Source organism: Pelecanus crispus, chromosome 1 (genome assembly GCF_030463565.1).
Source record: "Pelecanus crispus isolate bPelCri1 chromosome 1, bPelCri1.pri, whole genome shotgun sequence".
NCBI lineage: Eukaryota > Metazoa > Chordata > Aves > Pelecaniformes > Pelecanidae > Pelecanus > Pelecanus crispus.
The window spans coordinates 157,605,879-157,626,892 of NC_134643.1; the positions used below are offsets into that span (position 1 = coordinate 157,605,879).

At 44.4% G+C, this 21,014-nt stretch overlaps 1 protein-coding gene across 3 annotated transcripts in view; it reads left to right on the forward strand.

The window, feature by feature from the left end:
• The window catches only part of LIMS1 (LIM zinc finger domain containing 1), a 35,268-nt gene that overhangs the window by 4,973 nt on the left and 9,281 nt on the right, over nucleotides 1–21,014 (forward strand). For 2 of the 3 annotated variants that reach the window (XM_009485472.2, XM_075727844.1), the window contains exons 1-3: nucleotides 10,233–10,414; nucleotides 12,681–12,840; nucleotides 18,909–18,975. In XM_009485472.2, the coding sequence (XP_009483747.1) occupies nucleotides 10,233–10,414; nucleotides 12,681–12,840; nucleotides 18,909–18,975 (409 nt within the window). Of the gene's footprint in view, nucleotides 1–10,232; nucleotides 10,415–12,680; nucleotides 12,841–18,908; nucleotides 18,976–21,014 lie in introns of those variants that run through there. The other variant, XM_009485480.2, reaches the window with a different exon arrangement.

Genomic DNA, 21,014 nt, shown 5'->3' on the forward strand with positions numbered 1-21,014 from the left:
ACTGTCAAGTTACTCGGGTAGTTTACTGCTCCGTTCTCTTGTGCAGAAAGCACCGTAGATGTTTTCCACATTAATAGCTTCAAAGTATCTGCCTTCCCTTTGCTCTCTCCTGCTGAAGCTGATGGGTGCATCTGCATGAGTTCAGGCTCGCGCCTGCCTCTGCGCACTGACTCCAGGCTGGAAGGCATGTGGATGTGCCCCAAAATTTCATGCACAAAGACTCCCTCGCAGATGAAATAAGAGACATAAGCACATTCTTAACGTCCCACTGAGCCTTGGGGGGATAGGCTCTGCACGGCAAAACTCGTAGGTGAGTATAAAAAGAAACAAATTAATAAAATCCCCAAAACATAGGCAATGCGGTAGGGCTGAGTGCCTCCCTTTCTTTATGAGAGACAGCATTTGGGAGTTGTGCGAGGTCACAAATCTCCTCAGCCTGCCATCCAAACCCTATGCGTAGCAGCCAGACAAGGTGTGCAGCTGTTTCCAGCCGCACGTCCTCACTGGAGACCTCCTGCTCTCCTAGGAGGGAGGGAAGAAGATGCTAGTTGGGAACTGTCTGGGGAACTGGGGACCCTGTTGAGCTTTCAGATGCCTTAGGGTACTGAGGGCAGGGGAAGGCAAAAAGAAAAGATCTGTCTGCGCCTGGAAGCATTCTTAAATTTGATTTCAACTGGTAACATTTCTTAATAGCATCTCAAATGTTAATATTTATATAGCCACTTTCTGTGAGTAGATGTTCCACTTGCCTGTGGTGCCAGTGTCAGCAGGTAAAGCAGTAATTATTCAGTACGTTGGTTAAAAAAAGAGACTAATTTATTAAACCAGGAAGAGCTTGAAAATAAATGTTAAGCCACAGAAAAATTACACTTCTTCATTTGTTGTGGTTAGAAACTCTGCTGGAATAGTAGAGAGCTGGGACCCAGAAATACTCATGTGAATCAGATTCTTGGGAGCTCTTGATTAAAAACCACTTTGGCTCATCTGCTAGCTGCTCTAATTGAAGAGAGGATTTGTCCACGTAAATGTAACACTGAATTATTATTATTAATTATGGTAACTTCCAGCCAGCAAAAATATGCTTCATGGTTATATTTTAATATTGTGATACTTAGAATTTGCACTGAGCCTTAGTTTGAGGTATCCAAATGACTAGCGGCTTTACTTTTCACTTGTGCTGTACTTTTCATTGCTCTAGGGGTTAAAATAACTCACAAGGAACACACCCTTTCTTCTTGTCTTCTCTCTCACCCCTTGTCTCTTGCGTTGCATAATAACTGCTAAGCCATTCTGTTTGACTTGCTCACCCTGACTATCACCTCCCATGACTGCAAATGACCGGAGGTAGCTGCTTGCATAACATAACCCAAGCAATTACTGTTGTTCCTCTTACTCTTGCCTCGTTGTAGTAATCTATGATTTCAGTAAATTGTTAAGCTTCAATGACTATAGCAATTAGGATTTTCATTGCTTTTTCTTACAGGATTAGCTGGCTGAAGATAAGTTGTGGGTTTCTTTTTTTTTTTTTGCTTTTGCTTTCATGTGTTTTGATAGCACCTCATCAGAGGAATTCACTACAGAAAATGTACTGTGATTGCTCATTTTTCTTCATTATAATTAAGCTCTCCTTCGAATGCAGTCTGTTACACTGAAGTGAATTTACACACAGAAGTATTCTGTAGAGGAGAGAAAAACTAAATTATGTCAATGTCACCACTTAATAAAAACTACCAATGTGCAGGCATCAGGGAGAAGAAGCTTAAAGGCTGTTAAGTTTGGGTTCCCTTTCTGTTTATTTTGTTTTCCTGTGGTCTCTGAGCTGTTCTAGGAAATACAAAGCTAACAGACACAGTGTCCTGGAGAGGACCATGGGCCTTTACATGATGCTCTCCAGACATGGGAACGGCTCCAGCTTGCCAAGTATGTTGCCTCTGACAGTGGCCAAAGGCTAGTGCCTGTGGAGGGAGGTGTAAGGAAAGAGCAGGCCTTTTATGGGATTTCCCTTGGTAGTAATCCCGGCTTGCTGCCAGCGGTGGCTCAGGGACTTCCTACAGACTTTGTGACATTTAGCGTTTTTCCCTTCAGAAAAGTGACTCCTCTGGTCTTGCCTCGTACCCCGGAATCTCGAGGCATTTCCCGAACATGAGTGATGCTCTGAGTTTTCATGTGTATTACCTGATGCGGTAATGCACATGGTTGTGTGTTCTGGTTTTCTCTGCTTGATTTGTCATAGCAGCTTTAGGCATTGTTCAGTTTTCGTTTTTGTATCTGCCGGCTTTGTAGAAACTTCAGATTTTAGGTGGCTCCTGGTAGCATTCTGAAATGATGGTTTCATTTAACACTCTGTGAGCAGTGGTTTTAGATGCCACTGCTCAGCTTTGCCAGCAGATTGTAAGTCATCCTGTGATGCATCTTTGTACATCAAGAAGATGAAGCTTCGTGAACTTTTGGAGCCTTTTGTCCAACAAGAGAAATTTGGTTTATTACTTTTGTGACATATTTCCCTGTCGCTTTTCTGCCTTTTCTGTCTCCTCTAATGGCCATGATGGAGCTAGAAGAAAATGAATTAAAAACTATTAGCTATTAGCCTCAAAGGAAGTAACATATTGGCAGACACAGCTAGCAATACCTGGCAACATTTCTCAGCTGTGCCTTTTTAAATGAAAGATTAAAAAGATGCAAGCTGTTCCAGCAAGGATTGAACAGACGAAGGTGAAGCGGATGTGAAATAGCATTTGTCTTTTCCAGCATGTTAAATCCATGCATGCCACAGTCTTCATAGAGCATAAAGTTCTTGATCCCCAGTTGAGTCTACCTTTTGAACTCTGTTTCTATTCAGCTATTGGAAAAATGTTACCCACTCGGAGTCATGACTCAGAACTGCCCTGGCTAGTCCACTTCTTGTTCCGGTATGGAAAGTTTGCATTGAAAGCTGTTTGTCTCCTTGACGTTTGGCATTTCAGTTATTGTTTTGTACGTTTCTCCTCGCTGACTTCAGAAACTGAAGCATACACTGTATTTCTGATCTATTACAAAAGCTGCTCCTTTTATTTTAAGAGGACATGGTAGCAGTGCAGCTTCGGGTTAGGATAGCTCCATGAGTTACCAGGTTGCAGGTCATGAATTTTGCCCGAAGTGTACAAGTAATTGTTTAAACTCCATTCCTTTCTAAAGCTAATCCTCAAATTGTACCCACTTGTCCGTGGTACTTAGCAAAGGGGAAGGAGTTTTGGCAGGGCTCGAACCCCTCTGATACGAAGCACAAAAACCCTGTGCTGTGCCTCCAGATAATCCCAGCAATACGCTGTTGCGAGAGGTAACTTCTACATCTTCGCTCACAATTCTTATAATATATATTATAACCATTCACTCCTGCTTTAGTTATTCAGGAGTAGTCAATTGTTGGGGTGGAAACTGTTGCTTTTAAAAAATCTTGCAATAGTTACCAAAGCCTTCTGTATGGAAAATGCATGGAAGTCTTGCTTTGCAGTAACTGCTACTGAAATTCATTCGTAGTTACTTGAAAGTTCTGCTACTAGTATTGAAGAGCTAATCAATATAAAGTACAAGATGAAGATCTTCAGTTTGTGTGACCCGAAATGTTAAGACCATCATAATGAAGTATGAAAGCAATGCTATTTTGTATTAGCTTTGTTTGTTGATACATTACTCGTGCTCAATTGTTAGGAACATAAATTGCTTCTGGTTATTCTCTTTTGGCTGTTGAATATTGGGGCCATTATTTAATTCTGCAATGTTAACTGCAGGTGGCTCAGCTGTCTGCCATCCTCTGCTGGTTTTAAAGCTTAGTTGTGGTGCAATGAATGTGGGGAAAAAAAAATGTGAACCCAAAACTCAGAGTGACTAATAATTACGATTTAATACTTGTGTGAGGAAAGAGCAACAGCTGAGGCCATGTTTTCTTTCCCGCATTCTAACTTCTGCCCAAAACAAATTAATTCAGGCAATGAAAAACTTTGCACTTCCTCATATAGAATAGAAAAACAAACTTAATGAAGGTGAAAAATATTTAGGCTATGTTGCTGGAGGTGTAGATTAATAGTAATATTCAAGAGGAGACATGTGTGGAAGTGATGTGCTGGTTAGTAAAGCTGAAGGTCAGTCCTCGGTGTGGTGTCTCCAGTGGAGACGTTACTATAATAAAGGATGTCACTGTGAGCCAGGAAGCCTGATATTGCAGTTATCTCTGCCCTACAAGGAACTGCGTGGACATACTGGAAGTCTCTCTCCTAGTAGTCGGGGTGTTACGTTGAGTCACGGTATTAATTATAGCTCCTGGATGAACCGCTCAGGTCATGGTGTTTGGCTTGTGAAAACATCGGGTCCAGCTAGCACGGGCAGATGGCTAAGACAGAAGCAAAGGGGTGTTTGCCTTTACACTAAGGATTCGGTGAAGGACTTCTGGTGGATTTCAGTGGCAGATGACATGAACTGAATATTGGTCCTAGGAAACTGTTACTCTGAAGAGAAATATGGTAGTGCAGCATTTTAGAATCATAGAATCATTTAGGTTGGAAAAGACCTTTAAGATCATTGACTCCAACTGTAAACCTGACACTGCCAAGTCCCACTAAACTATATCCCTACGTGCCACATCTACACGTCTTTTAAATACGTCCAGGGATGGTGACTCCACCACCTCTCTGGGCAGCCTGTTCCAATGCTTGACCACCCTTTCCGTAAAGAAATTTTTCCTAATATCCAATCTAAACCTCCCATAGCACAACTTGAGGCTGTTTCCTCTCGTCCTATCGCTTGTTACTTGGGAGAAGAGACCAACACCCACCTCACTACAACCTCCTTTCAGGTAGCTGTAGAGAGCAATAAGGTCCCCCCTCAGCCTCCTCTTCTCCAGGCTAAACAACCCCAGTTCCCTCAGCCGCTCCTCATAAGGCCTGTGCTCCAGACCCTTCACCAGCTTCGTTGCCCTTCTCTGAACACGCTCCAGCACCTCAATGTCTTTCTTGTATTGAGGGGCCCAAAACAGAAGACAGTATTCCAGGTGCGGCCTCACCAGTGCCGAGTACAGGAGGATGATCACTTCCCTAGTTCTTCTGGCCACACTATTTCAGATATAAGCCAGGATGCTATTTTCCTGAAATGTCAGAAAATGCAAAGATCAGTCTCGTACATTTTTACATATTTGAGCTTTAAATCTGTTCCTTAAGCAATGGAGGAGGAGCACACGTACACCGAGTTGTAATTTTCTTGCAATTTGCTGATCACACTATTGTGCATACCTTGACTTTCCAGTGGTTTGATTTCCCAGCATAAATATTATTCTGCCCAAACACTTTCAAATTTTAGAAATGAATGACCTTGGTGGTATGAAGTTCACTGTGTGTATGTCCAAACGGAAGGGTGCTTTTGAGCTTGGTGGGCCTGATCTTGTCTTATTGGTCTTGAAAAGATGGTTCTTTTCAGAGCGAGTGTGTCAGAGACATTTGATGTGCAGCCCCTCGTACTGAGTAGCTGACCTTTTTGATTATTCTTACATTAGAAATGGGGATATAAATGTTCTTACACAAAATGTATTAGTGCAAATGCATCTTCAAAATGTATTGCATTTGGAAGAGTTTGGATACAGTGTATTTACCGTAGTCAAGTATACACGCAGTCAGCTGCAGAGGATGCAGATTTTAACAATATCTGATAGTATGTGGTATCTCACACAACACAAATTTATTAGAGCTCTCGTGAGCTTCTCATATGTGGTACCATGTCTTTTTGTTGTTTTTTTTTTTCCTGTCTGCATAGGATTCAAAAAAGAGTAGTGAGGGAGGAAGAGATGGCTGTTTTTATTAAAGAGTATCAAGTCTCTGTACACAGAAGAAGTAATTTCTTGTTTTACACAAAGCATGGCTTCGTTTGGTAATGTTTGTAACCAGCAGGAACAAAATACAGTAGTTTCTGAAAAATACAAGAGGAAAGTGCTATAGTTAAATATTGCTCTCCCTTTCTACGAATTCTGTCAGAGACTGATTTTTCACTGTGCTTGTATGGCTGATAAAACATTGTGTGGGAAGCTGCTGCTTACCTCTTTATTCCAGTTATATTCATTTCCTTATGGAGAGATGGAATGTGAACCTTCTCTGTTTGCGGAGACCAAAGCATTTCTGGGACATGTTTATACTAGAATAAAGGTATATTGAAGTATAAGGAACAGCTAGAGTTGCGTTTTTGTTTGCCCTGTTTAAACTCCCACCACATAAGCTTAATCGTGCTTTTTGTGGTGAAGACTAAAGGATGAAACTTTTAGGAGCACTCAGAATTCACCTGGTTTTTATTGCGGTGGTTTCAAGATGGTTTTCCATCCCTTTTAATAGGAACGTAAGTTGAGCAGTGCTGCACACATGTGAAAATCCTACCCATGATGTGCATCTTTATTATAGGAAAGATAATCTTTTCTTTCAAATTGCCTTAGGAGACCAGCTTAACATGAAAAGTATTTTATTGCTTAAGAGGTAAACAACTGCAGCAGCCAGAACCCAAGAGTGTTTTTAATTTCAGTAAAAAAAGATGCAAAAGGTCAATTAGTGCTTTAAAACGTTGCTGCAGAAATCAGTGCAGGGCGCTGCAAGTCCATGCATATTTTGGAGCAAAACTTCTGTTCTAGTTGTTCTGTATTTTGTGTGTGAGGACTGTTGCATAGCATCTGTGTTAAATATAACTAAAATGAAATCACCCTTACCTATGCAGGAAAGGGAGGGATGCACTGTGATTACTTATCTCCCCCTGCATAACGCGACGGGGCATGTGGCCTCCCGACAGTGCCGGTGACGCAGTGATATTTCACGGTGGCATGAGTAGGTTGCCAAGCAGCAGCTGCTTTTGCCAAGCACCTTGTTTGGAGCCGTGACTGCTCAGCACATCTATTTGTGGCATGGAGCGAAACGCTCAGTGGGGCTGGCCGGCCACCGAGCCTTCTCTGTAAGAGTCCCCGTCTGCCTCTGGCAGCCACTGGGATGGGCAGCTGGATTTGAAAGGTCTCCAGAGAAAGCAGCATGTGAGTGGGGCAGCAGTTGTCCGTCAGTGATGATAAAGCAGCGTGGCTGTTTTTGCTGCTGTTTTCCGAAGCCCTTCTCCATAGCCGCAGTGGGACGCTTCCCCTACCCTCTTCTGCCATTTCCTTTAGCACCTTCCCTGCCATCAGCTTTGGCTTCTGATAAGATCCTCAGTGTGCCAGGAGGAGCTTCGTTGTCTTCTTCCTTCCTGCGTACCTTTTCCAATTAAATATGGAACTTCTCCTTTTTCTCCTCTCCTTATCACTGCTTCCTTAACAGCAGGCTGGTAGGTTTTGTCCCAGATCCTAGGGAATGCCCTTGGGAAGCTGCTGCTGGAAATCAGCAACCCTCTACACGCTTCTTGCTCCCCATGGATGGCTTCACCTCAGAGTAACCTAGAATTCCCTAATGAAAATGCCATGTATTTTTAACAGCATATTTCAGATCTTGGCAGCATGCCTCCAGCAAAATGACAGAAAAGAGAAAGATGGCCAGCTGCTCTGGATTTGTGGACTACCAGACCTTCACAGTAGAAACTATGTTTTGCTTCAGTAGCAGAAAGGCCCTTTTTAAACTCCTGGCAAGCTCCTTTCTTGCTTAATGCAAAACAAATTGGGAGTAATTCCACCAGCAGCAATGGCAATAGGCCTTGAGAACCAGGCAGCTTCTACCTATTGCACATATGGAGTCCTGTTACCTTGTAGGACTGCTTCTTGAAAAGAGGTAGGGAGATTAAAACAGGCTTTTTGGATGGACATCTTATTGCACTGACTTGCTGTACTACTTGCTTTGCTACAGCCATGCGAAAGACTGCAGTAGCAAGCTGAAGAAGCAAGCAAATGTTTTCCTGTTGACCACAGAAGATGCAGGGCAGCAGAAGTGGCTTCCAGCCACCTTGGTAGCCTCTGGGTTTCTAAAGTAGTCCACCAGGGGAATGAAACTCTTCAGGGCTCTCTGAATCGCAGCAGCAGCCTCCCAGGAGAATTGCCTGTGATCCCCGCGGGACAAAATACAAGAAAACGATTGAGGAGATGGTCAGTGGTAAGCGGAAGAGACAGACTGACTTGCTATCTCTTACCTTAGTGGCTGGGTGCACCTGCACTAATCCTGGATGAATTGGCACGGTTAGTCCATCGCAGTCGGTCTCCCTGGAGTTTTTCATACCCACAAAAGCTCAGCACTGATCTGTGCAGGAAATGCTGGGAAGCAGCATGGAGAAGAAGAGCCGGCATCACTATGCCTGCATCTCCATTGGCAAACAGTGCTTGTTTCCATCACTGGTGCTCCAGTGGATGCAGAAACCTTTTCTTCCAGTGCTGTTTGCCACAACAGTGCTCTGGCAAGTTCATTGTGGCCTAGGGCTACAACCTGGGCATTGCTTGATCTGGAGCTTGTTCCATGACAGATAAAAATAGGGCTTGAGCTCCAGCCAAGCCATGTAAGTGGTGAGGGTGCAGCCTCCTTAGCCTGTTACAGCTTGTGACTCCTGGTACCTCTGGTGCAAGATGGATAATCACACCTACAGACAGGTAAATAAGCAGGGTCATGCAGCCTGCGTCCCACCTACTGTGATGTCTTGTGGCGCAGGGAAATAGCTTGCCCAGAGGTTGCTTCCTGCTGAGGGGCAGTGAAGGAAAGATGCCTGACCAAACCCATCCCACAAATTTGGCAGCAGCAGCAATATAGTGCTGTGTTGGCCAGGCTGCGGGAAGGTGGCTACGTGCAAGCCCAGACCTGCGTGGAGAGTGGTGTGTGCGCTGCTGTATGCTTACCGAGCAAGCTATCCCAACTAGTGGTGAGCGATACAGCCCAAAACCATCATAAAACAGACCCTCTGCAGTAAGTCCCAGGAGGGTGAAGGCATACTAAGAAGTGGTAGCCTTGACTGGACTTTCTGTCATATCCTTTGTCATCTTCTAGTCCTAATTTCTCTACTTGTTCCCTCTGTCTCCTTCCTGCCCTCTGCTTTCTCATGCCCCCTTGCAGACTAGCAGATTCTTTGGATACCAAGATGCCGTGTGTCATGAGCACAGAGTGCACATGGTTCTGCAGTTCAGTCGATTGCTAACAAGGCTGAGTCAGTTCAATGCAAGAGGGAGTTACTCAGGACAGCTTCCCAAACCCCTGCTTTATCTGCAGTTACGTATTGCTGGAAGCCAAGTATCCCACATCTGCCGCAAGCGCTGCACTTCAAGCAGGGAGAGCTTGCAGGGGTGTACTTATTAACTGCAGATCTGCAGCTAATCAACCCTGCCTTCTCTAGTAAGCAGTGCACAACAGGTTTTTTAAATAGAATGTAACCATGAAATAATTGCAACATTAGGAGGGCATTCTGTGGTGAAGGAATGATTAATTTTTATTCTTTCTTCTCGGTCTTGCTCTCTCAGTTCCCTAATATTGACAGTAAATTACTCCAGCTTTCAAACCTATGCAGTGTTCTTATGTTAGATAATTGTTTAAGTGCAGCACATCACTGGAAATCAAGCTTCATTTTTCCTCCTTCATATATTGCCCATTATAGCATACCTGGCAGTTCGGTTAATGGCCTGTGAAGCACAACAGAAACTGAACTATCCATCTGTACCTACCCCTTCTCTGAAGTGCTGACAAGAAGAAAGATGCCTATAGATAAAAGCAGCACATATGATTTGGAAGGCACAAGTGGAACATTAAAGGCCATTTTTACAATGCAATTAATATACTATAGCATTAAAGCAATATTTGCCTAATAACAGAATTCTTCTCTTTGTGCTTTGCACTGCTGGTTTGCCCACAATAAAATATTGTTGGAATCTGCCTCCACCCCCCTCAGCAGAAAGGAGCTGCGGACGAGTTTGGCAGTGAACATGTTCGCTGCCATAGGTTACCCCTAACGCATCTCTCCTGGGCAGCTTCTATCAGCAGCCGGCAGGGAAGCCCCTTTCCAGCATCCGAGTTTGCATGAGGGCCTGGCAGGGGAATGTGCTCCTCCGCTTGCAGCCAGCGCCAGTAAATTACAGCGTGACGGGCTCACCGCCTCGCCGCTGAACTTTTAACTTGAAGCTGTAGCAGGGCACTGAGCAGCTCTGGCTACATGACACGGAACTGTGAAAGTAAATCACTTCGCTGGGAACAAGGGGAAGTCCAGCATATTTTGCAGACTTGGCCTACAGCTTCTTTGCAGCATAAGCGTAGAATATATACACCCGGGAAGGCAATTAGAGAGAGATGGACTTCCAGCGCCGAGCTCACCCTTACCCCATCCCGGAGGATGAAGAGGTTGTACACAAGGTCACTCCTGATGCTCACAACTCTGCAGGAAACGAAGGCGAGAAACCGGTGTCAAAATTGCAACGTAGACACAGTGACATAAAACTCTACAAAGAGTTTTGTGACTTTTATGCAAGATTGTAAGTTTGTTCTGTTCAGCTTCGGGGTGTTAACTATGGTGACATTATTGGCGTATTGTATATTTGTATTTTATTATCTGAACTCTGGGCAGGCTGTGCAAGCCGTTCTCTAATGCAACCTTCGCCATGGTTCTGCTTGATACATTGCCAGTTGTAATCGTCAACTAAAATTTGAGCTGTTGCTTTAAAATTCATCATTAATTGTGTCAGAAATTTTTATTGGCAGTTGAGACAGCGCTGGAATTTGTCAAACAGTCTCTCTGACTTTAGGTTGTTTGCCTGTTATTTTGGGTGAACAGATAAACTGCTTCACTAATGCAGAAGTATTACGTACATCTCTGTTTTTACATATATGATGTGTTTCAAATCAAAGTGAAGTAGTTCTGTGTACTGAGGAGGAAAGCTTTATGCTTTTATTGGTTCTTGAACTTCATTTCATGTTTTTGCTTGGATTACACTTTGCATCTGACAGCACTTACCATTAAATAATGTTTTAAGTTTAGCATCCTTAGTGCTTGTGAACTGTTGAGGTGATGATGAACATCCCGGTTTCTGTTGTGATTATTCTTCATTTAGATTGATAAGGGGGACGGGTGAAGTGACTGGGGTTTTCCCCCCCAGAAAGCATACAGAATCCATGGAGACCATTGGCGAGCTTTATAGTTAACCACAGTTTATACCTATAATCACTGCAGTTCATCTGTAGTCTTGTCTGTTATGTATGGGATAGTATGGCGTAGACCATTCTCCATCTGATCTTGTGAAATTTGCCCACTCGTTGTTTCACTGAGAGGGCGGTGAATATTTGGATAGCAGTTACTGTTTTCCTCTTCTGCAAAGAACTCTAGAGAGGTGGGGGGGGGAAGAGCCAGCTAATAATAACTGGTCAGATGTGACCTTGCATAGGGCTCTTTTGTGAGACAGTGTAAGAAATAGATAAAGCACATTCCTTTTGAACCACGTGGTAGGTGTTTGCTTGCTCCCTCAGATGCTGTGCAAGGAATGAATTCAGTTCCTATTGAACCTGGTGGAAGCCAAGAGGTCTTATCCCCTTGGAGGGAAAGGCTTGGCATCTTGCAGAGGACTAAGGGCTTTGCACTTACAGGCACAGCATGGTATCTGTATCAAAATGTGTGCATGCATGCATATGTGTTTAAAATAAAGTCGGTTGTTTAATAAGCTTCCAGATAGATGTTTGAGTCAGTGGTTTTGTCAGCTGTGGTCAGATTGTAATGAAACTAGACCATTGCCCTGTATTTGCTCTCTGCTATCAAATGGTATTAGGGCAGAGAGGTGATCCTGAAAGGCATAGCTTTGAGAGTCTAGATATGAGTAAGAAAATGCTTGCAAAGGAAAAATCAAGTGAGCCTTTTTCTGGCACAGGAGCCTTAATTAACTGAAACACAGCTGTACTCTCTAATGCAGATGTGGACACGGTCCTCATGAAGTAGCTAATTCCTCTGATACTTCGCAGCTACTGCGCTGTCATTTTATGGTCACGTGCCTTTGAGAAGCAACCAAGGTTGCAATTTGAGTAATTTTTGCATTCCTGTCATGGGGTCACCAGCTTGTGTTGGCCTGTGTGTGGGTCACAGTGGGGCAGCCAGAGCATTCTTGCCCTCCCTCTTGGCCCTGGACCAACACCGGCACGCCGTGAGCTGACCTCCCTGAGATGAACCCTAACAAGCCAATCAAAAATCCCAGGATTTCAAACTAGATTTGTAAAATGTCTTCAAGCTATGCAAAGCTTATATAAGGCATAATTGTTTACTTGCTCTGGTTTTCAGTAATATCTGCCAGACTAGATACCGTACACTCTGTTACATTGCTTATTTAGAGCTTTTGAACCAATGCTGTTATATATATATTTTAGAATTAGGGATTATTTTGGAATTATCATTTATATTTTCCTGTGTGATGCCAGTCCTCAATTATTGTTAATATTTGCCATTGTTTTCTGTAATTCTAATGCATTTTCTCATCATAAAAAGCCTGTAAATGTATCTGTAGTAAAGACATTTCTGTTTGGTTTTTTGAACTAGTAGTTATTAGAGTGCGTTGTGGGGTTTTTGTTTCTAAAGAGCAGGGAGAAATGGCGGTTTTATTTCTGAGGGGATGCCACAAGTCACTAAGTCCATTAAAAAACTTGTACTGAGCAGCCAAGCGTTAGGCTGACGCAGTTGGCTTTGGGGGAAGAAAAGAGACCCACAACCAGTGGTGTTGCCTATTTGGGCTGATTTCCTTTCTTTTGTTTTTTTTATGACAGCAACATGGCAAACGCGCTTGCAAATGCCATCTGTGAGCGCTGCAGAGGTGGCTTTGCCCCTGCTGAGAAAATCGTCAACAGCAATGGTGAGCTGTACCACGAGCAGTGCTTCGTCTGCGCCCAGTGCTTTCAGCAGTTCCCCGAAGGGCTCTTCTACGAGGTAAGCCCGGCAGAGTGCCCCTCTTGCCCCCAGCCTTTGCCTTGTGCCTTCATTCCCGTACCAGAAGTAGCTATGGGCAGATCAATAGCTTAGAAATTTCCGTGGCAAGAATGGGGCTCCGAAAGGATAAGCGCAATAGAGGGAGAAAAAAGCAGAAATGCTTCTGTGCCAATTTGGAGGACATCAGTGTGTATAACCTTATTTATATGTGTAGCCTCATGTTCTCAGGGCTGAGAAAAGAACTACCAATGATTTCTCTCTCAGTGCAGACTTCTTCCCCTGAAATCTGTGAAGACAATCTATATATCATAGGAGAAATACAGAGAAAGCATACTTCTTAGAGGAGAACAGTCATATAGAAGGAAACCCCAGCATCCTGCAGTCCATAGGAGGTTTATTGTTGAGTTGAGTGAGTCCAGCATGGCATGTGAAAAGTTGCTTGTAGAGATGACCCATAAGTCAGCATGCTTAGATCAGGGTGTGCGGAGGTCCCAAACTAGACGGGGCCTATGTAGGGTCAACTGTAGGTTTAACAAACTGGAGCATTCAAAATTAGCAGTTCTCACACGCTTTCAAGGGTTAAAACCCACTCTCACTCATATTTCTCAACCCCAGGTAGATTGCCCTCAGCTCAGATGGGTATTTTGATATCAGTGTCGTTTTCTTTTGCCTTCCCCTATCATGGGGATTCAGGATGTGGCTCAGCAGTCTCAAGCACAAAGTGGCTTTAGTGAAAGCTTTAGACTAGTTCATAAAATATGAAGTGATTGGTTTAAGGAAGGGTAGATGATGTGAGACAGAGAGATAAGGTCCCGCTCAAGTAGCTTGTAGTCCAATTTACAGTAGCTGTTACAGGATTTATGTCATGCTGCGATCTGAAAAGGAAGGTGAGCGGCGTGTTAAAAGCACGGTGCTGTGCTCTCACATACAGTGTGCCATCCTTGTGGCAAGAGCTCAACAGTTTATCTTCCACAGTAGTATTTCTAATTTCACAGAGCCACGTTACGTGGTGATGAGGAGAGACTGAGGGAGGAGTGTGGATTGGGAAAGAGACTGGCAAAGGGGATTCCTGGGGTTTGCTTTCTCTCACCTTGTTTGAGGATCAAAAGACTTTTCAGTGCTGTAGGGATAGTGTTGCACAAATTGCAGTAAATGAGCCACTAGTGTTCTGTGAGACATCAAAAGGTGAGCTGCAAGGCAGTAGCAATTAAATAAAAACAAAACAAAACATCCCCTAGATACTTACGCATCACATTACAATTGTTAATATATACTGAGCTGCTGCCTGCTTGCAGGCATGGTAAGGAGTCCATCCTGACATGTTAAGACCTGAGGCAAACATAAAGTGATACGAATGTTTTAAAACTAAAATATTTGTATTTGTGTTAATAAAATTGTCTTAAAACAATGAAATGTATTTTCTCTAAATAATGAGTACTTTATTCATCCTTTTTCTGACTCAAAAAACAGTGAGACATTCCAGGGACCTCCTTCAGGAAGTTGAATGGTCCTTTGTTAAAGATAAAAGTTTGAGAAATCTTGCTCTAGGCAGCCTGTATCTCCTGGGGGAGGGACAAGGACCGCAATGGAAAGAAAGTCTTACTTTTGCACCTACCCCAGGAATATTACAACCTCTCTGTTGCTCACAGGTGGCCATACCTGAATCTCTTTGGCAGGGGCCAGTATCCGGGTCATGTTTAGATATATTGGATGTAGGCATTTTGCTTCCTACTGCTACCTTGATAACATTCATACTCATTATGGTTGGTCTTTAAGCACTCTTACTGCAAAGTGATGTTCCCTGTTAAAGACAATAAGTCAGAAGTGAGTGTCAGTAGATTGTCCTGGGAATGAAAATAGCCCCATGTACTAAACGTGTTCTGGTTAACATTGCTAGGGTTTTTTTCAGGCTGGGGAGAGACTTTGTTCTTGAGAAATGTTACATAGAAAGTGGAAGGTTTCAGTTAAGAATACACACTTTTAGCCACAGCTATTATAGAGGTAAAATAATTGTGATGAGGATTGAATGAATATGTAAAGACTTGTGTGTGGCTTAAACTTCACATCACCCTTCTGCCTGTGGCCCTTTTAGTGTACACCATAAGATCTTGCAGTTTCTCTCCACACCAGCAAGTCTGTCTGCTGCTGTTGAAGAGAGGTACTTTTTGGTCTGTTTAAGCCCTCTGACAGCCTTCAGGTGATGGCTCATAAATCTCACCCAGCCTTCCTCCCTCATCTATACTGGCTTGTCCTGGTCATCTTCTAGAGAGTGGAGAGGTCAGCGGATATCCGTGCTGTCCCGGTCCTTGTGCCTTTCAGGCTGTTTCAGCTGGGAAATCTTCGGCAGGGCCTTCTCTGTCTCTGCACCTTTTAGGATGTCCACGTGTGTCCTGTGCTACCAGAAAGACTCTCATTTAGCACTGAAGTGGCCAGCGAGATGATTGCAGTGGAAACCCCGACATGTTTCCTGGTGGTGCTACTCAGTGAAAAGGGCGGGCAAGGGCACAGGTTGCTCTTCTTTCATTCGGCACCTTGGTACTAGAGATGAGAACATACCGGGTGGCAGCATTTGGAGGAGAGGGAGGGACAGCCTTAAGCAGGTGGAGGGTGGATTTATGTTGGCCCATGCTCAGGAGATAGCCGACAGTGCTCTGAAGACTTGAGATGATCTGTATCACTGTCACAAAAAAGTGACTGGAGAAGACAGGCAGAAAGGATGTCTTCCTCTGACTGGCTTAATGCACTCTTTGAGAAGATGGATGCGTTTGGTGGTGTGGCCAGGTAACGTGTTTTTCTGAGCAGGTTCCCCATGGGTAAACACAGGCATTGTTGGTTGCCCAGCATGAGTTTGTGTTTATTCTGTGCCTGGTTTAGCTAAGCTAGTGTTCTTGGAAATGATTTCCAGCTTTTAGCAATCGGGAAGTCAAATATTCTTCCCCTGCCTATTGCAAGCCTTGCAGAATTCTTCCAGTTAGTCATTAAGTTGCTTATCACATTTGCCGTCAAATGCTGACATGATAAGCTTTCACACTGTGTTCCATGGGCGGGGGCTGAACTGGTGAGGTGATGTTGTGGGACGTGTCCCCGGGCTGCCTGCAGGGACCCCGATCAGCACAGCTCACGGTGGTCTGCCACCAGAGCCGAGACACTTGCAGGCACAAGCAGTGCCATGCCGGACCAGTGCCCATCCACAGCTTGGAGTTTGCACAGCATAGCAGGAATTTTGTTGATGTCCTCATGAGCTTCTGTTAGAAATTATAATACAGATTTGTAACCAGACAGTGTTGGCCTTGTTGCATAAGGGTGTAAGCGAGAGCTGTGTGCCTAATGTTGCACGGGAACTGTGGGTTTAGGGTATATTTGTGTTCCAGTTTGCTCAGTATCATCAGTTTAGCATCTTTTCTTACGCACTCAGCCTAAACAGAAATTAGCACAAGCACGTGCCAGCAGAGTTTCCGAACTCGTTGTGCTTTGCCATCAGAAGTGAAGTGGTAGCAATTCTGGTCTGTTTTTACTCGACTGCCTGGAAACTGTGTATTCCCTGGAGCTGCTGTTGTAGAGTCTTACAACAGGTAGCAGTGCACAGTCCTATACTGATAGCAGAGCAGTTGGCTTAAATGGAGAGCTTTGGTGGCAGCATGCTCAGAGGGACAGGTTGGCCCCACTGTAATCAGTCAGTGGGCATTTCCTCCAACCCACGTTACTCTTGGGCCCAAGAATGGCTCCTCCCTACTAGAGGTTGCCCGTGTCTCCCACTGGGGAGTGTGGGCACCTCACCTTCAGACAGGGGAGGTTAGGAGAGATGAGTCCTACCCCTGGCCCAGCTGTTCGTTAACAGCCTCTTGCTGGGTGCTTTCAGAAGAAACCCAATCTGCTCTGCGCTGCGCGGAGGTGGGGGAGATGGAAGGGCTTAGAGAGGTGCATCCCACAATAGAAGAAATACAGCAAAATCCTTATGGACTACTCATAAGAGCTGTAACTGGGGAATCTGTATCACTGTTGTTGTTATGATGATGATGGTGATGACTATTATTATCTTAAAATAAAATGGAGTGGCATGTGACTTGTCTCCTAAATGAGAGGGAGTTCCTTTCGGTTTGGTGGGGTTTCTAAAGTGTTTGTAATAGCCTATAGGAAGTTTAAAGGAAGGTGCAGCTGCAATGCACTTGTCAGATTTGTTTCTATTCCAGTGGCACCTTGAGTGTTTTCTTAAAATGGGCTTTGCCAGAAACTACCTTAGAGAAAGGGTCTTTAAAGACTCAGTTTTTGTGCATGTCTTTCCACTGAGTTAGCTGAAAATGTGGAGATCAGCTGGAGGTTATGTCATGGTGAAATGTTCTATGCAGAGCCATTTAACATATGGACCTCCAGCATACAACAGTTACATGACCTTGCTTTTAAAATATGTGCTGTGGGATTTGTTATAGAAGCTCAAGGCTTTCTCTGACAGATGAACTGCTGGGTCATCCACAAAAGGCAGCACAAATGAGCTGAGAAAGTTGAAAATATAAACAAGACTGAATGGTAACCAACCTGCCTGATGCAAACCAGAGGGGAAGAAAACCTGTTTGGTCCACCCAGATCAACATGGGATGGCTGTGAAATCCAAGCAAACCTGTGCATCTCATAGAATCATAGAATAGTTGGGTTGGAAGGGACCTTAAAGATCATGTAGTTCCAACCCCCCTGCCATGGGCAGGGACGCCGTCCACTAGACCAGGCTGCTGAAAGTCCCATTCAGCCTGGCCTTGAACAATTCCGGGGATGGGGCATCCACAATTTCTCTGGGCAACCTGTTCCAGTGCCTCACCACCCTCATAGTGAAGAATTTCTTCCTTATATCTAATCTAAATCTACCCTCTTTCAGTTTAAAGCCATTACCCCTTGTCCTATCACTACATGCCCTTGTAAAAAGTGCCTCTCCAGCTTTCTTGTAGGCCCCCCTTCAGGTAATGGAAGGCTGCTATAAAGTCTCCCCAGAGCCTTCTTCAAGCACATTACTTTACTTTCTGTCTGTGCACCAAAACTTAATTTGTGGGTAGTATTTTATGCTATTCGCTTTGTTTTGTCTTAGACCAAGTAAAAAGGAAGGAGTGGGGTTTCCTGCTACCCCCCTTTTCCAGTGTTTTAAACTGAGACATTCAAATTCAAACATTTCATAGCATACCTAATATTGTCTGTCTGGTCTTGACATGCTAGTTGGCATGTGTGTCTAGTAATGATGTGCCTGAAGGTATCTAAACATTGCCCTTCATTTCAGGACATATTTTGCCTACATGTTTTTACATATTCTGCAGCGAAGCTGCTAATGTGGTGCTGTAGAATTTTTTTTTCCCATATGTTTTTTTTCTATGCGAGCTTGAACTGCAGCTGAACTTCTCTAAGCTGTGAGAAATTCAGATCCAAATCCAAATCCCTTAAGCTCAGTTCCCTATTTCATCTGGTCGATGTAGTGAACTTTGTTCCTTAACAGTTGGGCTTGATGATCTTAAGGGTCTTTTCCAACTGAAATGATTCTATGATTCTATGAAATAAGCATCACAAAGGAAAAGCCTTATTTCCCTTCAGGTTTTGGCTGTACTGCTCCATAAATTGCAAAGATTTCTGTTCCTGGGTGTTGTTCCTCCTCCTGTACTTACTTCCTCTGGTATGCTGGGTCATTCTTGCAGAAAATGTGGAGTGAGGAAGAGATCAAATGGGTTCAGGGAAAATGCTTCCCCCCAGGAAAGGTTTTCGTTAGCTAATTTCCTGCCCAGAATTGGCTCAGTTGCATCAGAGTTTCTGCAGTCTGTCAAAATTCAGATGTCTCTTGTGATGTAAATGGGTGACAGAAAATGCCTTACACTCTCAGCAGTATTAGAGGAGTGGTGTGCTATTAACGCTACATGCTAACTAGTAGCTGAATTAAGGTGGGTGGTTTTAATGCCTAGCACATGGTCTGTTTTTTTCTGCAGCCCCTTATGTTTTACTACCTAATTGCATCTGGAAACAAACTGGTATGTTATGGCATTTATGTTAAGGGCATGCTCCTCATCCCTCTAACACTCAGATTTTTTTTCCATTTGCAGTTTGAAGGGAGGAAGTACTGCGAACATGATTTCCAAATGCTTTTTGCCCCTTGCTGCCATCAATGTGGTAAGTTTTACACCAAGGTGAAACACTTCACACTGATCCCAGATAGGAACATCAGTGGAGGAAGATGTGCAGCCCTTGTGTATCTTCTCTGGGAGATGGCCCTGTGTGGCTGAGCATCTGAACTTCCAGAATGAACTACATTTCAGAGAATTTGGGGAGCTGCTCTTCCTAAAGGTCATAAAAAAATGGGATTTTTTTTTTTTAAAAAAGTTTGCATTATTTGAGTGAGTAGTTTAGCTGTTGATCCATCCAGTCATCAAATGAACAGACCATTCATGACTCCTGGTTATATACATCTACATGCATGTGCTCATGCAGCTGAAACCCTGCAACAAGTCTTTGTCACCTGCTTTGACTATTGTAACTCACCTGTGCTGTACTACTATTCCACAGAAGTGGGGTCAGTCTTTGTCATCTAGTGTTATAAATCAACTGATGGGTCAGCTGGTCCCCCTTCGTATTTTTGAAACAAGTACCTTTAAGGCTTCAGCGTCTGATGTTAACCCTACGTAACACTGAGGGCTGTGTTTTATTTGCCACTATTGATGTAAATGCTTGCGTGTCTGCTGTGCTGTAATCATTTGCAAGTTTTGTCCCTCTGTGTGTGACGCATCGTGCTGGGGCAGGGCTGGGAAGTCATTACCTGGCTCTTGCTTACACCAGTCTGGAAGCTCTTGTGTTTCTGTGGCACCTCAGCAAGGTGCTATGGCTTTCGCTTATCTCAGTGAGGCCTTTCCCTTGTGTGGAGGGAGGGGTTGAACACCAAGGGAGAGGGAAGCAGATGTTGTGGACCTTTCAATCTAAAGCCGCAGATGTGAGCAAGCAGGGGAAGAGGAAGAAAGGGGTCAGTGGCGATTTCTGAGCAAGTCTAAAGTACAGGACAAACCAGGAAGTCTTGTCACCTCATCCCACTGGCTGGTCACTTCCCACATCTGAGTGCTCCTTGTGCTCCTCCAGTCACTCCGCAGCCCCCTTCCTTCCTCCCCTTCCTGCTCCCTTGTGCAGGGGCCTCTTCTGCTTCCCTGCTCCTTACCTCTAAAGACCTCATACCTAACCCCTTGAGATGCAACGTGCCGCTCTTCCCGCGCACCAGCTTCGTCCACACGCTGCTGACTTCTGCTGGTGGCTGTTAGCACCTATACTCCCCCCAGGAAGCTGAGTAGAGGGGCCTTCTCCTCTTCAGCATCCAGGAGCTGAAAGCATCTTTGGCCCCAGCCAGGGGTAGCATGGAGGAGCTATGCTGCCTATTTCCAGGATTTCTCCTCCCCAGCTCCCACTGCTCCTGCCCTGGCTCCTCATAGCACCAGCTCCCTTAAAACCTCATGGGGGTCCTGCGTGGAGCTGGGCTTTGCCACTGCTTGGATTTAGTAAGCGTGGCTAAAATTGATGGGGCTGTTGTCAGTGACGAGGCCTTGAGCATTCCCAACATTTTTAGAGTCCATCAAGTTTTGTTCTTGAAAAGCTATGACTTCATGGGAGCGCCACACATTCACATGCTAGATGTTACCATCTGCATTTGTTACTGCCCAATTGCTCCCCTTTGGCAGCTGTTTGAGTTGGTGGCTCCCTGGAGCCAGGACTCAGCCTCCCATGGCACTGGGAAGCTGAGCTCCCAATGTGTTTTAGGCAGAGCCTTTGCACTGCTCAGGGGCCTTGGCTACAACATCCACATAGAGAATGACTAAATCACGTGTGTGGTGGACATGGCTCCACTGCCTGTGCAGTACAGTCACACCGTGCATGCAAAGCAGTAGTTCTTACATTATTCTTTTAATGCCTCACAGGACAGGACTCCTCATGGTAGGTCAGAAGTTGTGTGTTTTGGATTGACTGTTCTGCAGCTTCACTGCGCCTTTGTGTTTTGACTCTGTGGGGTTTTTTTTGCAGGAGGTCCACAGCCACCCAAGCTCAGTTCTGTTGTGCTTTGAGTATAGAGCCCCTTCAGGGCTTGGTCCTAGTCACATAAGAAAACACTACTATGTACACGACAAGTTAAAAGTGTCATCTTCTAAAAGAAAAGAAGGAGAAAGATGGTTAGG